This window comes from Clinocottus analis, unplaced genomic scaffold (genome assembly GCF_023055335.1).
Source record: "Clinocottus analis isolate CAN_PGR_092001 unplaced genomic scaffold, fCliAna1.0.p SCAF_2, whole genome shotgun sequence".
Taxonomy (NCBI): domain Eukaryota; kingdom Metazoa; phylum Chordata; class Actinopteri; order Perciformes; family Cottidae; genus Clinocottus; species Clinocottus analis.
In genome coordinates this window covers 13831610-13852869 of record NW_027175931.1, presented here as the reverse complement: position 1 = coordinate 13852869, position 21260 = coordinate 13831610, and the positions used below count along the sequence as shown (strand labels likewise).

The window sequence follows — 21260 nt, the reverse complement described above, 5'->3', positions numbered from 1 at the left end:
ACCTGTTTCTTGGAGGGACGTTTAGAGAACGCCTCTGTGAAAGATTTCAGGCTTCACCCAGGAGCTCAACCTGAATCTTTGCATATGCCGTTGGTGAAATATGACACACGTTTGAATAAATTCTGCGACACACTCACAGTGTGACCGCATTATCAACGGCATGAGAACACCTATTATTATGGTTTAAGGATAAAGAAGCTGGTATTTTCACACTGCACCGCTGCGGTCAGCAGTTTGGCCGGCTGCTGATCAGTAAAGGGACATTGTGGGCAACTGTGTGGGTCAGCGGTAGTGCAGGTAAATGGACCTGTACTTGTGTAACGCTTTTCTAGTCTTCCAACCACTCAAAGTGCTTTAACACTACATGACATCATTCACCCATTTATACCCATTCACAAACTGATGGGAGGAGCCACCATGTAAGGTGCCACATCAGTTTAATCAACCATTCATACACCGTAGTCGCAGCTACAGGAGCAATTTAGGGTTAAGAGTCTTGCTCAAGGACGCATCAAAAATGCGCTGGCAGTGCCGGGGATCCAACCGCCGATCCTCTCATTGAAAGACGATCCCTGCTCAGCACTGAGCCACAGTCGCAGGGTTGCCTTTCAATCAGAGAATCGGTGGTTGAATCCCCATCTGCTCTCGTCCCGATCAGTGAGTTCTTGGGCGAGGCACTTAACCCCAAACTGCTCCCTGTGACTAGTGTGTGAATATTGGTTAGTCTTGATGGGCACTTGGCATCTTGCATGGAAGCTCCTCCTTTCAGTGTGTGGAGTATGTCATGTAGTGTCAAATAGTTATAAATGGTCGGAAGACTAGAAGAGATCTATGCAAGTACAGTTGATTATCATTTTCTGTTCCCTTAAGGTATATTTATCTTTTTTATATCTAGCTCTTGCGTTGAAAAGAAGTACGAAGCGCAGATTCCGGAGTCAAATTCCATATATGTGAAAATGTACATGGGCATTAAAGCTGATTCTGATTTACAATGCTCTCTTGCTCCATGTTCTTAAGGGCCTTCTGAGGAGATACAGTAAGGTCCCAGAACTGTAATTACATTTTTCACAACCCTCTCCTTAAAAAAATAAAAAACAGACATAAAAAATTAAGGGAATAATTTACTCGCCAAGAAGTTATGATAGACTTGTGATTTATTTACAAATCAAACAGCACAGTACTCAACATAATCACTGTGTTGCTGGAGGACAAACAGATGCTGCTGTGTAATATAAAATCCAGAGACATCAAACTGAAGCGTTGCTGCCCGAAATGAGACGACAACCCTCGATACAAAACCTACACGTCTTTTCCGGCCGATTAGAGGCAAAGGTAATCACAAACGCTTTAAATTAAGTGTGATAGCCTGCGTCCACATTTCAGACTTCAAAAAGGAACAGAGGGTTGAATCTTAAAAGCATTTATCACTTTTCTTTTTGATAAATACTCCAAGGTCTCACACTGTGGCAGATATTTTGTTGTAGTAAGTTTGAAATTTGGGTAGGAAAATAAATAAAATATTCAAACACTTGCATTACTTTGGGATTTTATACCGCAGCATTCAATACAGACAGTGCCACATTTTTCAGTTGTAATGACCCTGTGCTCCTGCAGATGTATTACTTGCTGTCAAACATGTCTTATCAAAATCTAGCTCATAAGAGCAGCAACAAGTAAATATAAATATGGAATTAGACATGAAATATATTCAGATCAGGATCATGAGAGTGTGCAACAACACAACAACCATCTATTTCATGAACCTGATAACCGCTAGCTGTTGCAGACCGATGGAGCTGACAGCAGAGAGGAGAGTGGACTTTTCCCTCCGCCAGAACGGGATGATGTATGGAGCATTTGGTACATTCAGACAACACGCTGTCAACACTTAGCAGGCTGACACACGCACTGCAGGCCACTTAGACCGGCTTCGGTCATAGAAAACAATACACTCATGCAGAAGATACCGTCAGCAGTCATGTTAACGCGTGATCAAGCAAATAAAAAGACAATGGAGTGAACAAAGTGTAGTTCGTATGCTAAGATGTTTGATGATGCTAACATTTTACAGCTGAAACTAATGGAAATGCCACTGGTTTAGGCAAGTTTGCAAAAAAGCAGTGGTGTGCCGGTTGCTTGGCCTCTCGTTGACGATCGGTGAGTAAGGAAGGTCGTGACACGCTTGAACCCTGCGGCATCATGTCTGTTCCAGGTTTATTTATATTAAACGTGTTTAAAGTTTTGACACGTCCCTCCCTCATTGCTTTATCATTAGATTTTGACCCGATAAACCATCTAATAGCTGTTTAGACATTTCACACAAAACCACAAATTGACAGAGTCAGAGGGTGAGCACAGCCACTACTGGGGTTCATCCTCTGGAAACCATGAAGAGTGGGTAAATCCATCTAATCCATATGTATCTTATTAAAAGTACAAAAGAATTGTCAACTTGCTGGTGATGCTACAAGTCAGAAGGTCACCAAAAGATCCTCAGGGTTCATCCTGTGGGGAACATAACCGTCTCTACAAAATGTAATAATCTATCCAGTTGCTGCAGTCATGACCTAAGTGCTGGACCAACCAACTGACATTCTTTGAGCGGCTGCTAGAATAAAGACACAGAAACAGAATGTAAAAAAATTTTTAACTTCTTTTTTTTCATTTCGTAAATCTTCAATTTACCTGACTGAACAGCCAATCACAGGCTTTCGTTGCAGACATTCCTTTACAAAGACACAAAAAAGTCAAACAATAACACAAGAAAGTTGTTATACACAGTCTGTATAAAATGACCAAAATGTGAACAATTTCAATGGTTCAAATACAAATTACACGAGAGCCAAAGCTGGAAAAATATGGATCCAAAACCGAAGGGACCGAAAGCAATTTAGATATTAATTTAAAAAAAAAAAATCTTCTTTCTCATTCAACTCCCCAACAAAAACTCAACGGTACTGACAGAAAACCTCAAACACAAATTGTCTGATGAGACAATGTAGGAAAATCCCATGTCTGCATGAGCAAAAGCAAACGAGCCCCTCTTTAGATCAAATTTGTCAAAAGAAATAAAAAATATCATATATCGAAATATAAATACTAACAGGCAATGAAAATAAAAAGATCTTTGTGCTGCTGTGACCGTTTTTACTCCCAGTGTTTATACAATCAAGGCTTACAAAGCTCATAAAGTCAGGAGGTAAACCACACACAGATAAAAGCAAGACTTCTCCTCTGCGTTCCCTCGTTCATCCTCCACTTTGTCCATCACTCTGAAACCTTCTCTTTTAATCCACCTCGTACACCGACATTAACCTCTATTATTCACCCGTCTGTTCACTAGACCCTCGGTTTCACAAACACTCTTCTCCATCCTCCCTCTTCGGCTTTTTACTCCATCTTGGACATCTCAAACTTGGTCGTCAAAGTTTCCTGCATTTTGGGAAAACAGGTGGAGAACAGTGTCAGCTGATAGGTGGCAACAAAAGACAGACAAACACTTTTCACCTATCTCCTAAATGAAAAAAAAAGTTATTTTATTTGTTCCATAAAAATTTAAAGAACTAAGTGTGCCATTTGTGGTTATATGTGCAAGATGAGGCATGATGTGAAGGTGTGTGTGTGTGTTGAAGGAATCAGATTTTTTGAGGAATAAAAAACAAACCTGTGCTCAGATGCTAGTGAGGTTTTCAAAAGAGCATCAGGGCATGGAGGTGGTGGAATGGAAAAGCTTATTATCTTTAATTTCTTTCTTAATTGTGATGAATTACTTTGTTTGCTATTATAGGGATGATGTGGAAGTTAGAGTCAGACTCATCTCTTAAATAACAAGCGTGCATTACATTACATAATCTGCCATATAAGGATTAAAGATTAATTTCATCATCTAATAACGTTTCAAAAACCCTGTAGTTAAATAAAAACTTAAATCATTGATATGATATATGATATATAAATAAGTGGGCTACAACCTTCAATTATGACGACTTGTACAGAGAAAAGATCTTCAGTAAGCGCCATTTTAATTCAAAAACATGTCTCCCATCTTTGGCCATCCCGTCTCCTTTCAATCCTGTGTCCTTTCCTCACAACAAAAATGCCATAAAGGAAGTACTTTATACCATCTAAGGATTTTAATATATCGCATTGTTAATACAGCAGCTTACATAAGAAGTTGATTCCACATAAGAGGCACTTGGTTGATTGCCGGATCATTTATAAAAAAGAAAAAAAAGGTTCAGCTTGGAGATCAAAGAGTAAATAATTTGGAAAATAGTAGGGCAAGCGGTCAGCAGAGGGGAAATAAAATAAGAAAAAGATATTAAATATATATTAAAGAGATTTGGACTGAGGCTTAATGTTTAATATCAGAAAAATGTTTTCTTAAATTTTTCGTATTTTTGTGTTTAAGATGATCGTTAATGTCTAAGCATCAATAGCAACACACGCACGCGCGCACACACACACACACACACACAGGATGATGCAGTCACATTGTTCCGCTCGCCATGACCACAGAGAAGAGGATAAACAACAGTGTGACGTAACCGTGGCAACAGCTGCTCTCGGCCTCAATTATTTGTCACCCCCTGCTGCTTACAGCACAGAACTACAATAATATAAACAATAAACAATGTTTGTGACACACACACAAATCTTGTTGTAGAAAAATATATGTGTGCCGATTATTTATAACATAAACTAAGTTTAATATATAGCAAATCCCATAATTTTCTCTTCCTCTGTGGTGTTAACATCCGGTAGTTGGGATTGTATTTTCGCAGGACACGAATAGTTTAACGAGTATTAATATCTAAAGAACTGAAAAGTGCATAAAAAATAAACGTCTCTGTTAAAGGGTCTTTGTCTTGCTTTGAATTATTATTGCGTTCAAGTTAAAGAGATTCTTCAAGGTATTTTCAGAAATGCCTGCATATACTACTTGATATACTGTAAACAACTTATTTTCATCATGCGGTGTGTAAATGTGATCACGACTCACAGCCGATCACATGAAAGTTATTACTCTTCATGTGGTTGTCAGTCTGGGGTTACATCTGAGTTTGCTAATGAAATGAGAAACCCAGTAGACTTGCCTCATCAGAGTCCAGCAGGGGGGGCAGGGCGCTGTGAGGCGAAGGGAGAAGATTGGAATAATATTAATGTGTGATCTTTTCTCATATGTAATAATCAGTGTCAACATGACGACTTACACATCTGCCATTGATGAAGGGAGGTTCTCTTCCACCCATTTCAGATCCTCGTCCTGGAAAAACAACAAAGTCAGCTGATATATGAGCTTTTGTTAGAAAAATTCACTTGACCGCTCGGAGTAAAATCATTAAAACAGGAATATTTATTTGTTGCAAGGAAGGAGCAGAGTCAGAAGTACAAGGTGATAGACAAATTGCATATCCAAGACTGCTCAAAGAATGAGTGAAGCACTTCCTTCTTAAATAGCTTATGGTTATCAATACACCGAGGCCACCATGACTTCCTTATGGCTACATGCCACCATTACGTCTTTAGATTGGCCTCGGCATGGTCATATGATAACAAAGGAATTGTACGTTCTGTCAGACTGAAACATACAGATTCCCCAGTCTCATTGCTATCAGGAAGGAGACATCCCAAGCTTGTGTGTAAGATTAAACAGAGACAGTAAGATGAGAAGTCTTAATATACCAGTGAAACACTAACTGATTAAGTGTAAATTAGTTTTTCTTCCAACAGCTTTCCTCCATAAATTCATAAAAAGAAAACACGACTCTATTAAATGTGGGACTTTCGACTGACTGATGTCAAACTAATAATATTCCACATGATTGAGATCACTAAAATTAGTCATTTTGGTGCTTTGTTTCACTCCGTTTAAGATAACTGAGCTGTCCCTGTATTTGAAATCTTTCATCCTCACAGAAACTACGAAGAGCCCAGAAATCAAACCAAAGCTCAAATTCTACTTCAGGCTGCAAAGGCCCCGCATGACGCAGATTTCATCACCTGGAAGAGCGGACCATCCGCGTGCAGCATGTGGTGAAATGGGCTGTACGCTCTGATAGCACATGTGTGAGCGTGTGCCAGCGTACAGGAGTGGTAGTGGTATGTTTTTAGGAATGCATCTGTCGTTACTAACACATCTACACATCTTACTAACACTCAGAGCTGCAGTGAAATTATGCAATCTGAGGAATCTGAAGTGGAACTAAAAATACTGCTGTAATAATGTTTTTTTATTTTTGTTAAAAATGGTCACTTACCACCTTGTTGGCTTTTGCCGTGCCGTTGGTCTCATTTTTCCCGCCCCTCATTTTCATCCCCTCTGTAGACACAAAGGGAAATAAAACAAACACACCCAGTTATAACTAACTGACAAATGAACTGAATATAAAATGAAATAGGAAGGCACTGAGGATGGTGAGACAGAAATAACACGGGAGGGTAAGACAAGAGGGAACAGGTAAGGAAGGAAAGAAGGAAGAAAGGGAGTAAAAGGAGGAAGGTTTCTGACCGAAAGCCTCGTTCATCATGGGCTCCTGCTCCTCTTCCTCGCTCTCTTCATCCAACAGTGGACTGAAGGCATACCTGGCAAACACGCAGTGAGAGAGGGAGAAAGAGAGCGACTTTACTTTGCAGTTGGAATGAGAGAACGTGTCAATAAGACGGGACCGACCATGTCCACCCCTTACCTCTGGTTATTGGCTGATGGTCGCCACAGGAACATGATGACCAATAGGATGATGGAGAACAAGAAGCGCCAGAATGCGTCATCTATCCACAGCTCCCTCCAGTCCTGAATGAGAGAAAGAAAAAAAGAGAATAATGTATCCTCTTACAAAAATGACAGTGGATAAACATTTATTTCTCTGCTGGCCTTGAAAAGAATCCAAATTTCACTTGAAAAAAATATATTAAAAAAAAGTGTTGTGACGGTAATGAACTGTGCATTGATGACAAAAAATATGAAAGGTGACATAAGCGATGGGGTCTTCAGGCTACTCAAAGGACATCATGAGTTCAGCATGAGAACGTGACATTCCCTGGACCGAAAATGAAAAATTGTCCCCGGAATTAATTCGAGCTGCACCAACAGATATTTGGCGAAACTATTTTGTTGTATATGAACGAAGATTTTAAAAAAATAAAATAAAAAAGAAGGCTGAATTGTAGGGGTCGGGGAAACAATTAGATACCACATAGTTCAGACTCCACCCTTCTCATGTACTCACAGACTGACACTGAGACGTCGTGAAGGTCTTGCTGCTCCACATGATGAAGATGACCGACACTGGAAAACACACAAACTAGCATTAAAGAAGGGAAATGAGTTTCAGAAGGCAATAAAGTCTGTTTTTCTTTCTTGTACCTATAACAGCGAAGATGAGCGTGTTGGTGAAGTGTCTGTAGAGAGAGAGCTTCACCACGTTCCTCCTCAGCTTCAGCAGCTTCATTGTCTGAGCCAGACTCACAAAGATGTGACGACACAGTCAAGGAACATCAACGACAGGTGAAACAAACACTACGAGCAAGATTGTTGGTTCTCATCTCCAAGTTAAGATCGCCGTGTCTGACCAATTCTTCATAAAAAAATGATTGTACAATGAAGCCCAAACTAAAAGGTTTAAAACCCCTGAGATATTTCCTGTCCCACACTCCTGAGTTGGTGAGGTTAGCACGTGCTTGAGGGACAAGACAGCGCAGGTCAAAGAGTTCTTAAAGTTTTACATGCTGCACATAGTCGACAGTCTAAGATTTTCTATTGTGAATATAGGCGCATGAAAATACAAGAAAATAGTTATATACTTTGGTTAATTGCATGATATTAGCATTGAGAGGGGTTTTGCTGGACACGAAATTATACGCAGGGATGAAGAAAGCAGAAAAAAGGGACATTAAGAGAAAGAGATAAACGTTTAGTTTTTACTAAAAAGGGGAAGACCCAGTCTCGGATATCCACCAGCAGAGAGTAGAGTCGAGCACAGCCAGAGGAATAGCAGCCAGAAGAACTACATCACCTTCGGCCTACAGGGCGAGAAAAAGAATGACGGAAGACAAAAGGGTGAAAACAACAGTAGAAAAGAAGAAGGGGAGAGTAGGTAGTGCAGGAAAAGCATGATGTGGAATGAAAAAAAAAGGTGAAGGATTGTACGAAGGAGACAACGATGAGGAAGATGAAGAAGTGTGGAGAGGCAAACAGAGAGTTGAGAGGGTAAAGAACAGAAATGCAGACAGTATACTGCAGTTAATTCTGTTTGGCTGAAATGGGTGTACTAGATGGGTGAGGTTTACCAAAGTACAGTCTGTAAACCTGCAGCGCAAAAGACGAGCAGAAACCTGACTCAGGACATACATGCTGTGTCTACATACACCTTCTGTACTTAAACTTGTTATTTTGAGTGCATAAAGGCATTCCCACTGACAAATGTGGCAAAATACAGTGCACCAAGTACCAATCGTGCACTAATAATAGATTGTTACCCACAAGTTGCCATAACATGCAAAAACTCTTGCGAGACTCTGCCCCCTGACCTATCCTCACCTCAACCCTTCCAGGCCAATGTCTAACCTCAAACTTTCAAGGGCCGCGTTTCCCAGATTCGTTAAGACGCTCTTAGGAGCGCTATGAAAGAAGGACATGTTTCCTAGAGTCGTTCTTAGCTTAAGATGATCTCCACTATGAAGGACATGTAAGATCAGTCTGACCCACTCTTAACAGCCTTCTTAGCGACCAAACACTCACTGCAGTCGAATACTACAACCATGCGTAATGATGAATGTTCGCCCACAGCTGTAGAACACTGACGCAAGAAAAATAGCGTAAGAAGAAAAAAAAACAATATAAAAATAAAGAATTGCCAATGTGTTCCTGTAGCTACATAAATAAAATGAATCAGCATTACTATCACTCATTACGTTTTCACACACATTCGGCATCTACATATGAGTTTACATTAGCTATAAAACATCAACAACCCTGTGGTATTTCACAGATATCAGGGAAACTGACAGGTGTAACTGAACTCGGCTGGAACCTCATCAAGAGAGGCTCCACGTCTAAAGGCGTTGCTGAAGTCCACGTGAGAGACACCACGGCTGCAATACGGCATATTCTCGATGCTAACCAACAGCATCGGCGTGCGCGAAGTCAGATGGTTTACATAAATGCATATGAGCGTCAGCACCCCCCCCCCGGTCAGACCGGGCTGTCCAGTCCAAGTACCGGCTTCCTCGCGTTGAGATCCAACGTCTCGTCACGCTAGTGTCACCACACATCTAGAGGCCAACCCGCTGCAATTCTGCCCTCAGCCCAGAGGTGTAGCTCCTGGCTTGCTGCGTTATTACGCAGTGGGGAGCTTCCTGGAGGTGGTGGGGGACGGCACCGGCCTCAGCAAGGCATCGGTTTCATGGAGTCTGGCAGCCGTGACACCGATCCTCCTGCGCCATGCGGACACACATCAGAATGACCACCACATGGGACGAGGTCCACCAGGTCCACCGTGGATTATATGCCATGGCTGGGATCCCCGGGTGATTGGTGTCGTGGATGGCACACACACACACACGCGTGCGCATAGCATAATTGCACCTGTGTGTGAGGACCACAGTGTGTTGTGTGTGATTTATGCGCTGATAAAGTGGTGGGTGATCGATTTGCCTGGCATTGATTGATTTAGTTTCAGCAACACGGCGGTGGACAGCTCCCACTAAGAGCGTTTAAAGGCTGAATTATACTTCTGCAACTCCAACTGCTGCTGGCCACGCAGCCGGATTGACGGACTCGTTTTGATTTTTAGTTCCCCTGCGTTTTCCATACGCCAGAACAGTAGGTGGTGCAATGACCGTTTAAGAATCGACCTGCACACCGACGTTCACAGATATCTCCCTCCAGGAATTCACCTCCATCTGCGTGTCCTTACACTCCGCCAGACGAGTTATATAAATGCTCATATTTGCGGACCTCTTCAGCCAAACGTTCTTCAACAAGATCCATTGTTCGTGTTTCTGCTATGGCTTTTAAAAACAGCGGTATTATGCTATGAAACCGGAAATGCGAGACTCAGAAAGGATGTGGTTATCGGACCAATCGCAACCTCCCGGGCTGCGTATGGTTCGCGTCGCTTTGACGGATAGTCAGAAATTTGGGGTGACGCACGCAAGCACGCAAGCACGCAAGCACGCAAAATGGCCGATTTGACCACGCAAGGTCGGCGATGTGTGTCTTGCGTTTCTGCGTAAAACCCGAGTATAAATCAGCCTTTAGGAAGCTTCTTTGGGGAGGATCTTAAGAAGGCAGTTAAGAACGCTTCTGGGAAACACTCCTATCTTAGCGCTCCTTCTTAGCCAAACCTTCTTTCGAGCCTTCTTAAGTCCTTAAGAACGATCGAATCTGGGAAACGTGACCATGGTCAATACCTTACCTCAACTATTCAAGGGCAATGTCTCATTTTAGGCATTGGAGGTTAATGCCAACACTAAGCCATTCTAGGTCAAGTTTTAATTGAACCATTTGAAATCAATGCCAAACTTTAACCATTCAAGGTCAATGCCTAACCTCAGCCATATGTCTAACATCAACCATCTTGCCAGAGTTTAGCAGTGTGGGTTACCTTTTAGACACAAAAATATCATATTTAAGTCAAAGGTACACCTCTGTGTAGAACAAACTCCACTAATGGAAGTATCCAAATTAACAGAAAAAGACAGAAAGGCGGACAGAGGACAGAGCAGGCTTTAGTCTTTTATCACCCTCTGGTGGCAGCTGGTGCAACATCAGCAGCTCAGGAAGATGGTACGACTAGATGGTACGATAACAATTAGCTAATTTAAATTAATAAACATACTTGCACACATAAATGACAGTAAATTTAGACCTGTATTTGGAAAATATCATGCAATTTACTGTAAATTATGTGCGAAGAAAAACAAATCCTTGAAACTCAAAATTCTGAAATTTGATTTGATTCTTTTAATCTGAAAGAGTTTAGAATTATGTATTGTTATTATTTCAAATAATACTATATAATTGGGACAACATTTTTTTTTAATTATTATTTTAAAAGTGCATAATAATGTGTAAAAAGGTGCTTAATTATTTATTAGGTGCTGATGATCGTATGTGTATATCAGTGGCGAGGCCTGCTGGCATTATGAAAGTGTGTTTTGCCCCAGGGTCCAGCGTGACCATTAACGTGTGCTGTGATTGGTCAGTGCTGCAGTGGCAGTATGTGGCAGTAATGCACTTTTTGTTGGATTCCATCTGCATTAAAACCCAAGAAGAAGAGAAGCTGGAACTTAGAACCTAGAATCTCGGACTTGCTGATGGATATACTGATGACAGTGCGGCGCCGGGCACTGAATTCGCAGGTAGACAATTCACGGCCCGCTATTAGTGTACAGATTACAAAGCTCTGAGGCAAATTTGTGATTTTAGTCTCTACAAAATAAATTTAATTGAACGTGTGGAAGTACATGTATTTGTGCACATGTTAAAAGGATATCCACCAGACAACACAGGAGTCAATGAAGGCCAGCACTATGTCACAAGCAATTTTACTGATGTCGTTGTTGCCTCGATCCTAGAGAGGGAGAACAAGTTAGACACATATACACACCACACACAAATGCACACGGAAACAGACACAGAGACAGAGACACACAGACACAGATACAGACACACACACGACTTACACCATTGACTTGTAGCATCCCCTCAACGATGGAAAAGACCAAATAGAGCAGACCGACTCCGACGACTCTGTGGAGCAATGCACCGAGTCTGGGCCTGGTGAGCAGACAGACAGGAGTGTTACGACTCCGTCACATCAAAATAACTGGTCAAAGGCATTTCTCATCATTTTGTACATGTTATAGACTCAAAGATTGTCTCAAAATGACCGTTGGATATAGTATAGAACAAATTGTAGTCTTCATCTGAAATGAAAAGGATTTGAGACCAAATTGGATAAAAAAACATATTAGTGAGGAATTTAACCTCATGAGGAAGGAAAACTTACTTCACGATGCCGTATCCCAGACTGGCGATGATCACCAACACCCTGGCCAGAGTCCTCTTTACCGCAGAGAGCACCTCGGCAAACACCACCGCCCCCCAGACTGCAGGAGGACACATGACAGCAGGTTATCTCTCCACGCTCCACTGTGTCAAACACTCGCCCTCGACCATACCGGAGAAAGCGGCTCTGTGTCTTCACCTACCCGACAAGCCTTCGTATCGGAGGCTCTGGAACTCGCCGTAGTAGACGGCTTTCTCCAACATGCCCAGGAAGATGACTCCTCCGATCCAGAACTGGATCCTGAGTAGATCCCTCCAGTAGCATGCCGACAGAACCAACCACAACACCGCCAGCAGCACGTACACGATGCACATGACCATGTAGAACTGGAGACAAGATCACAGAGGGTTGACAATATTGACTTTGGGAAATAGTAAAGAAGACATTAGTCTGATATAACAAAGATTCTTAAAAGGGATAGTTTGTTTATTTGGGGGTTGTATGAGGTACTTATCCATAGTTAGTGTATACCACAATAGGTGTAAAAATAGACGTGGATACAAGCAATATGCTACTCTCGACCGGGCCAGTATCAAAATGTAGTTTAGACACTTAAAATAAAAAAACACCAAGTGTACGTACGCTACATTTTAAATATTGCGGACACCAAACTTGTAGCGTACACTTTAACAGATGTTTCTATAAATGAAACATTCTGTCCAGCACAGGGAAACAGCAGGTGATTAAAACTGATTAAAACAGTGATATCAGTGATATTGGTGAAGAGCTGCCTGCGAAAAGGATTTTAAAGAGAAACAAAGGTTTCTTCTTTTTGTGTTTTTCTGATGGAGCTCAATGGTATTATATCCTGCATTGTGTTGCTCAATCACATTGTACAATGACAATAAAGACCTTTTTAACCTTGACTACCAATAAGTACCTCGACATCAGAACCATAGCTTTAAGTGCTTTTTAAAATGAGTGTTTTTTAGAGTTTAAATGAATTGAACTTGGACATACTCATGGTGGCACTGCGCTTGGCAGTGGCTGCACTGGCTCCTGACAGCAGGGAGAAATTAGTAACACATAACTCATCTTTATCATGTGCAATTTTATCCGATTTGTATGCGACATAATTTGGTTCTGCTCTGCACTTGCCCTGACAGTATGAATGACAATTAAGTCAACCTTTAAATCTCTGTCATGGATTTATTAAATCGTGATTAGCAATGCTCATTTAATCCTGTGTGCCCTGATTGGAGAGTTAAACACAGCACTCGACTGTTTTCTTTTGGTTAGATGCTCTTTTAAAAGAGTAACTCTGTCGATATCCTACATTTCCCATGATCTATATTTTTCTATCCCATTGTTTCCAGAGAATAGGACAGACTAACACATGTGTTGGTTATGTATGCTTATTTTGTCTTTGAATATGTGTCTTCTTACCACCATCATCGGCCACTCAGAGGCTGATATGTAGTCATGGGGACCCATCATGCGGATATGCACTGCAAACACAAACAGATGGATCAGATCAACTGGTTTTCTACATTCAAACTCTAAAACTCACGCCAGGACATTAGCAATGGCTTTAGGACATTCAGAGCTGATTTGCACGGGTCTGCTAAATAAATCCATGTGATTTGTCTGTTATAGGTAATGTACGCCACCTTTCAATACTGACCCGTTGTGCAATCTTAAAACACTCGAGCCACACCGGGTTGCAAGCAACAACATCGCGAATGAACTGCACAAACACAGTGAGCAGTCGTTAGCAGAATGAACTTCACTCATCTGTCAAACAAAACTGCGTTACTTTGATTTTAGCTCAAAGTGTGCACTGCACTGTGATGCTCTAGTCTGTTGCAAAAAATGCACTAACTATCATTTAAATCATTTTAAAAAAGGGCAACGATGGCAACATCCATAAAAACCCACAGGATAATGGTGCAAGTAAATCTAGCATCTGGTATCGGAAACCCTATCAGCCTCCCAGCAGTGCAAACAGAAAATCTCTAATGATTCAACAGGTAGTACATTGCACTGTATTGGTAGGGGTAGGGGTGTCTGTGTGTGGGTGGGTGTGTGTCTGAGTGTGTGAGAGAGTGACTGACATTTTAGACTCCAAGGCGTAGGAGGGTTAGCGGGGTCAAGGGCTCTGCTCTTGTCTTTGACTTCTTGAACACTCAGGATGAACATGTACGGTCCGTCCTCCCAGGTCTCGGCCACCATGTCGAGGTGAGGAGAATCAGCCATCTGAGCAAAAGAGACAAGGCCATAACTTTATTTATTTGGTTATGCAGCATGAGCATACATCACCCAACAGTAGAAACACTCAGAGATGGACGAGGCTACAAAGGAGTGTTTGGGTTTATTGATTTGATCCAGTAGGAGTTCAAGGAGGGTTCCAGATGGCAGAAACAGAAACTGTCACTGTAAAGGATTAGGAACAATCAGACAAGATGGATTCTGTTTTCTTATGGAACTGTTTAGTGTAAAGAAGGTTTCCTGTGCAGTGCCGTTTTTTTTGCTGAGGATATCGACTTCCTTATGGAGTACATTTTTGAGTGTGGCCTTCAGAGATTGTATACAAGAAGATCAAAGAGAAAGTGACTCAATAAAAAGGTTGATGAAAATCAACAGCAGGTTTCTTTCAACCCTTTTTTCTCAGGGACTGAGAACCTTTTGAGAAATATAAATTAAGTTATGTGGGATAATTTACCCCCCAGAAATGCCCTGGTCAATCGAAGTACTCTTTGAAAGTACACAAACGGTCCGCGCATAGTTTGCAGGGATGTACTCTAGTATCTACTTATGACGATTTTAGGACAAGGGGGGAGAAAGTTCCTTTGTTTGATAAAAACAAAAAAGAATAAAGAGTTAAAAGGCAGCGGTACCACAGAGAGACAGCCCGGGTTTGAGTTACAGCCCGGCAGCAACATCTGGTTCTGAAGAGTCAAGTGTCTTAAACTTGTTGCGACCGTGGCACAGTGGTGAGCAGGGGTCGTCCTTTAATTCAATCGATGTGTCCTTGAGCAAGGCACTTGACCCTTAAATTGCTCCCGTAGCTGTGCCTACGGTGTATGAAAGTTAGATAGTTCTGATGTGGCACCTTGCATGGTATCTCCTCTCATCAGTGTGTGAATGTTTCCTATGTAAAGCGTCTTTGAGTATTCAGAAAAGCGCTATATAAATTCAAACCATTATTATTATTAAACTTGCATTCTCTCTACTGACCAGCAGGGGCGACTCCTCTGGTTGTATAAAAGTCTATGGGAAAATGACTCTACTTCTCTCTTGATTTATTCCCTCAGTAAACATTGTAAACATGAGTTTATGTCTCAATCTGTAGTTTCAAGTATTCTACAATACAGCATGATGTTCACTTAGTAAATTATGGTCATTTAGAGTTAATCGGACCATAAAGCAGGGGGTGCTTCAGGGGCTACAAGGTGATAGACAGGTCTCTGCCCTACCACAGCCATGTAAGGCGTCTTTATGTCCCGTATTCCTCAGTCCAAACATGATCAATTTGTATATATCCTGAATTATAACCAGGAACCTCCCAACCGCTCTGCCTGCTGGAACAAGTTTAGCTGCCCACACTGAACAGACCTGATTGACCACTTGAGGAGGGACAGAAGCTTTTCCTTTTTTGGCGGAATCCCCCTTCTTCTGCATGGCAGTAGTCGGAAAGACAGAGAGCAATAGAATCAGCGAGTCAGACATTTAACAATTAAATCTAAAATAGACAAAGAACTTCTCAAATTCAAAGACACGCATACCTTCAGCTTCGGAGGTTCTTCAGATGCATCACTTCTTCTCCTCCGACCTGGAGTCTTCTCTGTGGTTGGCTGGTAAACAAACATTTTTAACAGTAAATAATGACAAAAAAACTAATCTTAAAGATGCAACATGAGATGTTTTTTAAATGGGCGAACACTCCAGACGTCAGACGCTGACCGGATGTAATCGAAACTCCTCGCCGTCGACTGCTGGCCTTTGCCACAGAGCGGCTCATATTGTTCAAGTCGTACATATCGTACGACTTGAACATTTCTGCCATGTGTTGACGTGCACGTCACACATGGGAACTACATGATGCCAGAATAAACAACTGGCCTTATTTGTTTATATATGTCCTGTCATCATGTTCATGATAAAATCAGTGGAGTTTGCAAAGACAAATACAATAAGTTGCGTTTGTAAAGACAAATTCCAGTGTAACTGAATTTACTGGATTCCTTTTGGAAAACACCAGAAGTGTTTATAGGTGTGCATTATTGAGCCACAAAGCAGCTGAACTGTGATTGTTCATTTGATTCTGCTTCTTGGTTTTGTGCAGCTCTGGTTGGGACGAAAGCAGAACGTGTCTCACCTGCTGGGGCGTCACTTCTGTCAGTCGGGTTTTCATCTCAAAGTCACTCAGGCCAAACTGTGTTGTAAAAAACACACCCACAGACATACATACATACATATATATATATATAATTATTACCATATACACTCACTTATTACTTATATAATACTATATTAATATGTGTGTGTGTGTCACCATGTCGGGGCCTATGTTTGGCTTGCAGGTGAAGACAGGATATTGATGAAAAACATAATATCCACTTCCTCCTCTATCATGGACCTTTCTCGATTTGAAGTAATTTCCTGCATTCTCCACCTAGAGACGAGTCACATGACAAAAAGACAAGGCTGGTGATGTGAAAATCAAACCGTTGCTGTGGTACACAGCAAGCAGACTATTATCCTTTAACGTTTCTTATTTAGCAAAAGAATTGAAATAATTATTTAAAAAATTAAAAAATGTAACAATATTTTGTGTCAAAGGATCTATTTCTTTAGGAAATAGGCGTGTTATAAGCAGAATATTGTGCAGTGAGACGGTCATTATTGCCAAAAGAACCTCTTCAGACTGATTCCAGGCAAAAATAACCCGTACTTTACAGAAGTACATACGATGGATTGAGGATGTCCGATCAATAATGAGGAAAAACTACACTGATTTAAACATAAACAACATAAACAGTGTGTTCAGTAGTAAGGGTCCCTGTTAGGGACAAACCACTCATTTTTCTGTCCATGTTCAGTTTTTTGTTTTACTTAAAGATGTACATTAAAGCCCAGCAATTGATTAACTTTATACAAAAGCAATACGGTAAGCGCTTTTCATGTTTTCCAGTTCAGTTCAGTTTTTCTTCCTCAGTGAGAAAAGTCCAGTCTGCCTTGGCTTGGACAAGTGCACTGAACATCTTGTGATGTGTGGAAAGTTCTCCTCTTTGAGAGGAGAGTAAAGACCCAGAAGCGCTCTGCCATAATGTATCAGACGGCGGGGTCAGGCGCTTTGTGCAATGCGCGATTAACTTTCAATCTGGACACAGAGCTGACAGCGCAAGCCTGCACTTGGAGAACAGAAACTAGTTCTGAACTACGCTGTCTGGAAAGATTAAAGTGAAGCACCCGTGTGTGGCAGTAATAAGCCCCTCCGAATGCTAAAATAAAATAAAAATCAGTAAACGCATGATCAAATAATTAACGGCGTTAAAGGATTGAGAAGTTAACGCTGCGTTAACGCTAGGGCTGCAACAACGAATTAATAAAATCAATAAAAATCAATTATTAAAAAAGTTGGCAACGAATTTCATTATTGATTTGTTGTGTTGCGCGATTATTACGCCACTCAATAAGTTGCGGAGAAGTTTGAGTATTGAACAAAACAGTGGAACGCAGCACAGAGCAGCAGAAGGAAGGTACGGGAGGTTCTGCAGCCCTTTGTAGCCTCTCGTATGTCACTGCATAGTTGCGTTGCGTGTACAATAACTTAACAGATAGGCTAACCGTTGTCGTTATCTCACTAGCTAGTCGTTCATTCCCCGTGTTTGAATGGGTTAGATAACGTCTTCGTTTTAAAATACCGCGAAGCTTCAAGAGAAGCAACGCGTAAATATCTCTGAAATGCAGATTGCAGACCTGCGTTCAACAGTCCGATATAATGTAGCTTCATGCAAAGGAAGTGATGCTGGGATTTGTAGTTCGATATCTAATTAATAACCTTTGTTTAGGTGAAGTAAGTTATCCGTTGATACATTGAGTGGTTACTTCTGGATTATCATCTCTTGTTCTCTGAGTTCTGAGTGTGTGTGTGTGTCTGTGAGTGTGCATGTCTGTGAGTGTAGGGAACAAGTTCTGACGTTCAAACAAATCAAGTTTTCTAATTTTTTATTTCTTTATTTTTTATAAATTCTTTATTGTTAAGATTTTTTTGCACTGTGAAATTGTCTGTCATTTCTGTTTTTGTAATAAAATGTTTCAAATTAATGCTTTAAAATTATTATTTTTTATACGATTAATCGAAAAATTTAAATTATCTTTAGTTGCAGCCCTCGTCAACGCATTATTTTGCTCAGCCCTATTATAATTATATTATATTATTGGTTCTAAATATTAAAAAAGATGTGGCTTAATACGTCGAGGCAATGTTTAAATGTCTTTTATGCTTTTATGTGTTGCAGACCTGGAGTCTGACCAAACCAGAGGTACTGATCTGCACTCGAGATGTTGGGCCGGGGATCTGAACAGTTCCAGTACAGTGGAGAAGAAAACGGCGGCTCTCACGTTCAGGCTGGCGACTTCTTTGAAGCAGTGTGAGTTCCTCAGATACCACGACACGTTCAGGTGGACGGGGGACGACGAGTTGCAGGTTTCTGACACCACTGAGGGGGGGAGAAAAATAAATAATATTAAAAAGGAACACTCTTCGTCTGGAGTTTGCCATCAAAAGCCAATTCACACATTCAAAGTGGACAGATCGCTGTAACGGTACATGTTCACGCTTGAGGTCGTTGTGGTTTCCACACGGACCAATGGGACAGGATCTTTTGGGGGTAGGGGGGTTTTGTGTAACAATCCGCAGAGTTTATTGTGAATGCAAGAGTTCACAAAGAGGTCCACATTCCTTTACCAGTTATCGCCGGTTTCCTCTAGATGCAAATATAACTTTGGTCCGTGTTGTAGATGCAACATATACAGTAACAGTTACTATTGTTAAAGGCAACCCTCGTCCCGTGTTTCCCATAATCCTGTGTGTTACGCTCTCATTGGCCAATGCTCCCCAACAGACTTCCCGATAGGTTCCAGATATTCAGCATGCTCGCCATCTGCGAAGCAGCGCCGACGATGCTCGGGTCACACAGAGCCACTCAAGCGGCGATGTGACTCAGAGGGGTTGTCGTCTTTATCTACTTACGTCTGAGATGGATAGAACTGCTGTTGAACATAGTCTTAGTAAAGAAGAATAAGGTTGTCTTCTTCAGAGTTCCCTGAAACAAATAAACCACAAAAATGATCAGACTTTGTCTGGTAACAGTCTGACAATGCTTCAACATACATAAGAGAAAAACTAAACCTAATCTTTGTCAGTGTCATAAAAACACTCACTAGTGGAATATAACTGACTAGGAAATAGGAAGGGAAAAAAGTAATATGATGTTACTCATTTTACAGACTTGTGACACACTAGCTTGACCTCTTAGAACTTTTAAACCCTATCAAAATAAAACACTTTGCGAAGAAAGACATGCTCTCTTATAGAGCTGCTTTGAGTGGCCTTTTAAAAAATTTAATTAAAACGGCTGTGCCATTTTTATGCCCAAATCCTAAACTAAATGATTACAATCCACCACTACACTGGGCAGGGAACAGAACAAGTAACTCACATTTTTACTTACAATATGTGTGTTAATGTATTGTGTTGTGTGTCACTTCTGTGACCTGAACTACATTCGCACCACTTAACCCACCTGAACACCACCTGAACTACATTAGCACCACCTGACCCACCTTAACACCACCTGAACTACATTTGCACCACTTAACCCACCTTTACACCACCTGAACACCACCTGAACTACATTAGCACCACCTGACCCACCTTAACACCATCTGAACTACGTCAACACCACCTGGACCACCTACCATAACAGCACCTGAACTACGTTAACACCATCTGTACCATCTACCTTAACGCCACTTGTACCACCTACGTTTACACCACATGTAACGTCCTGTCCAACCTGTGACACGAACTCAAACTATCAGCTAACGCTAATACCGCTCTCTTTTTGACATCAATGGCTGAAACACACTGACGACATCACAAACAGTAAACTCACGCTATCGATGTTCACGACCCATTTTCCCGGTTCGGACACGGCACCCACCGCTCCGATCAGCAGCAACAGTAGCGCCGATGACCTGAGGCCCGGTCCCGCGGAGCTCGCCATTTGTGACCCAGGAAGAAAACAAAAACAAAAGAATAGAAACAGCTAAAACCAACGCGACAACTCACAAGAAGCTTACAAGAAGCAACATTTCCTGGTTCCGGGGCTGACGTTGGCTGTGGAGGAATGATGCGTTCAGGGGCAGGGGGAAGTTTAATAATTAGTTTTATAAAGATGCTGTTTATCTTCGAAATACAACGAGAATATGCATTATTACCGCTGACAAATGTGGGGTTGTCTCTAACTGTGACCACAAGATAACAATTAACGCAACCATGATAATAACATTTATTTTTGTTCTGTAGCTTTAGCTTGACTAGTCCATGTTTATTTTGAAAGTGTTAAACGAAAGTGGATTTACGCTATGGTGTCTGACATGCTTTGATGTAGTTTACTGCCGTGACCAGAGGAAAGCATCAACACGGAGTTGATCTCAACAAAAGACAACATTTTTTTACAACTTATTTACAATTTGTAGGTTTTATTTGTATTTACTCTAAAATGTACACCCCATTATTCCAGCTCTTATTGAAATTTAAGCAGTTCAAGTCCAGTGAATAACTGAAATGGTACAAAGATAAGCGGCAAACTGACAGAGGTTAAACAAAAAAGTTTAGGTTACCAAAAACTAAAAAAATAATGTACATTTCAGAGTTATACAAAAAGGGCTTTTTCAGGGACTCGAAGCCATAACAGAATCAGAAGACAAGTTTCTTAGAATCAACAGCTTGCGTGATAGGCATCTCACAGGACAACAGCTTCAAGCACAGCTTAACTCTGGTCCACATAAGCAAGTCTCAGTTTCTACTGTGAAGAGAAGACTTCGAGCTGCTTGTCTGAAAGGTTAAATGGCAGTACGAAAGCCATTGCTAAGATAGCAAAATAAGAAAAAGAGCCATGCCTGGTCCATGAGGCACCGCCAATGGACGACTGAAGACTGGGAGAGGGTCTTATA

General features: G+C 41.3%; 1 protein-coding gene across 3 annotated transcripts; it reads right to left on the bottom strand.

Annotated features, from left to right (window-relative positions):
• Positions 1-2635: 2635 nt before the first annotated feature.
• zgc:162698 (Transmembrane protein 87A-like) lies at positions 2636-20415 on the bottom strand. 3 transcript variants are annotated; one of them, XM_068585061.1, is made up of 21 exons: positions 20198-20415; positions 19273-19345; positions 18642-18739; positions 16570-16689; positions 16393-16449; positions 15800-15868; positions 15630-15689; positions 14129-14270; positions 13461-13522; positions 12217-12400; positions 12015-12114; positions 11689-11782; positions 11499-11576; positions 7367-7475; positions 7230-7288; positions 6690-6793; positions 6512-6585; positions 6261-6322; positions 5214-5266; positions 5097-5127; positions 2636-3432 (listed from the first exon to the last, which is right to left on the bottom strand). In XM_068585061.1, exons 1-21 carry the CDS (start codon positions 20306-20308, stop codon positions 3391-3393), a joined length of 1782 nt encoding a protein of 593 aa, XP_068441162.1. In that variant the 5' UTR covers positions 20309-20415; the 3' UTR covers positions 2636-3390. The 3 variants fall into 3 exon arrangements, with proteins under 3 accessions (XP_068441162.1, XP_068441160.1, XP_068441161.1); XM_068585059.1 differs by having other exon boundaries at positions 15630-15705; positions 15801-15868; XM_068585060.1 differs by lacking the exon at positions 11499-11576 and adding an exon at positions 7954-8022 and having other exon boundaries at positions 15630-15705; positions 15801-15868.
• Positions 20416-21260: the final 845 nt, after the last annotated feature.

What these genes read in the sequence shown, in the direction of transcription:
- zgc:162698 (XM_068585059.1), bottom strand. Translation starts at nt 20,308, where the DNA reads ATGGCGAGCTCCGCGGGACCGGGCCTCAGGTCATCGGCGCTACTGTTG. An exon ending in CTCCTCAAGTGGTCAATCAG is followed by an intron (nt 14,271 to 15,629) that starts GTCTGTTCAGTG and finishes TCTTTTGCTCAG; the next exon opens with ATGGCTGATTCTCCTCACCT. An exon ending in GGATGCTACAAGTCAATGGT is followed by an intron (nt 11,577 to 11,688) that starts GTAAGTCGTGTG and finishes CTCCCTCTCTAG; the next exon opens with GATCGAGGCAACAACGACAT.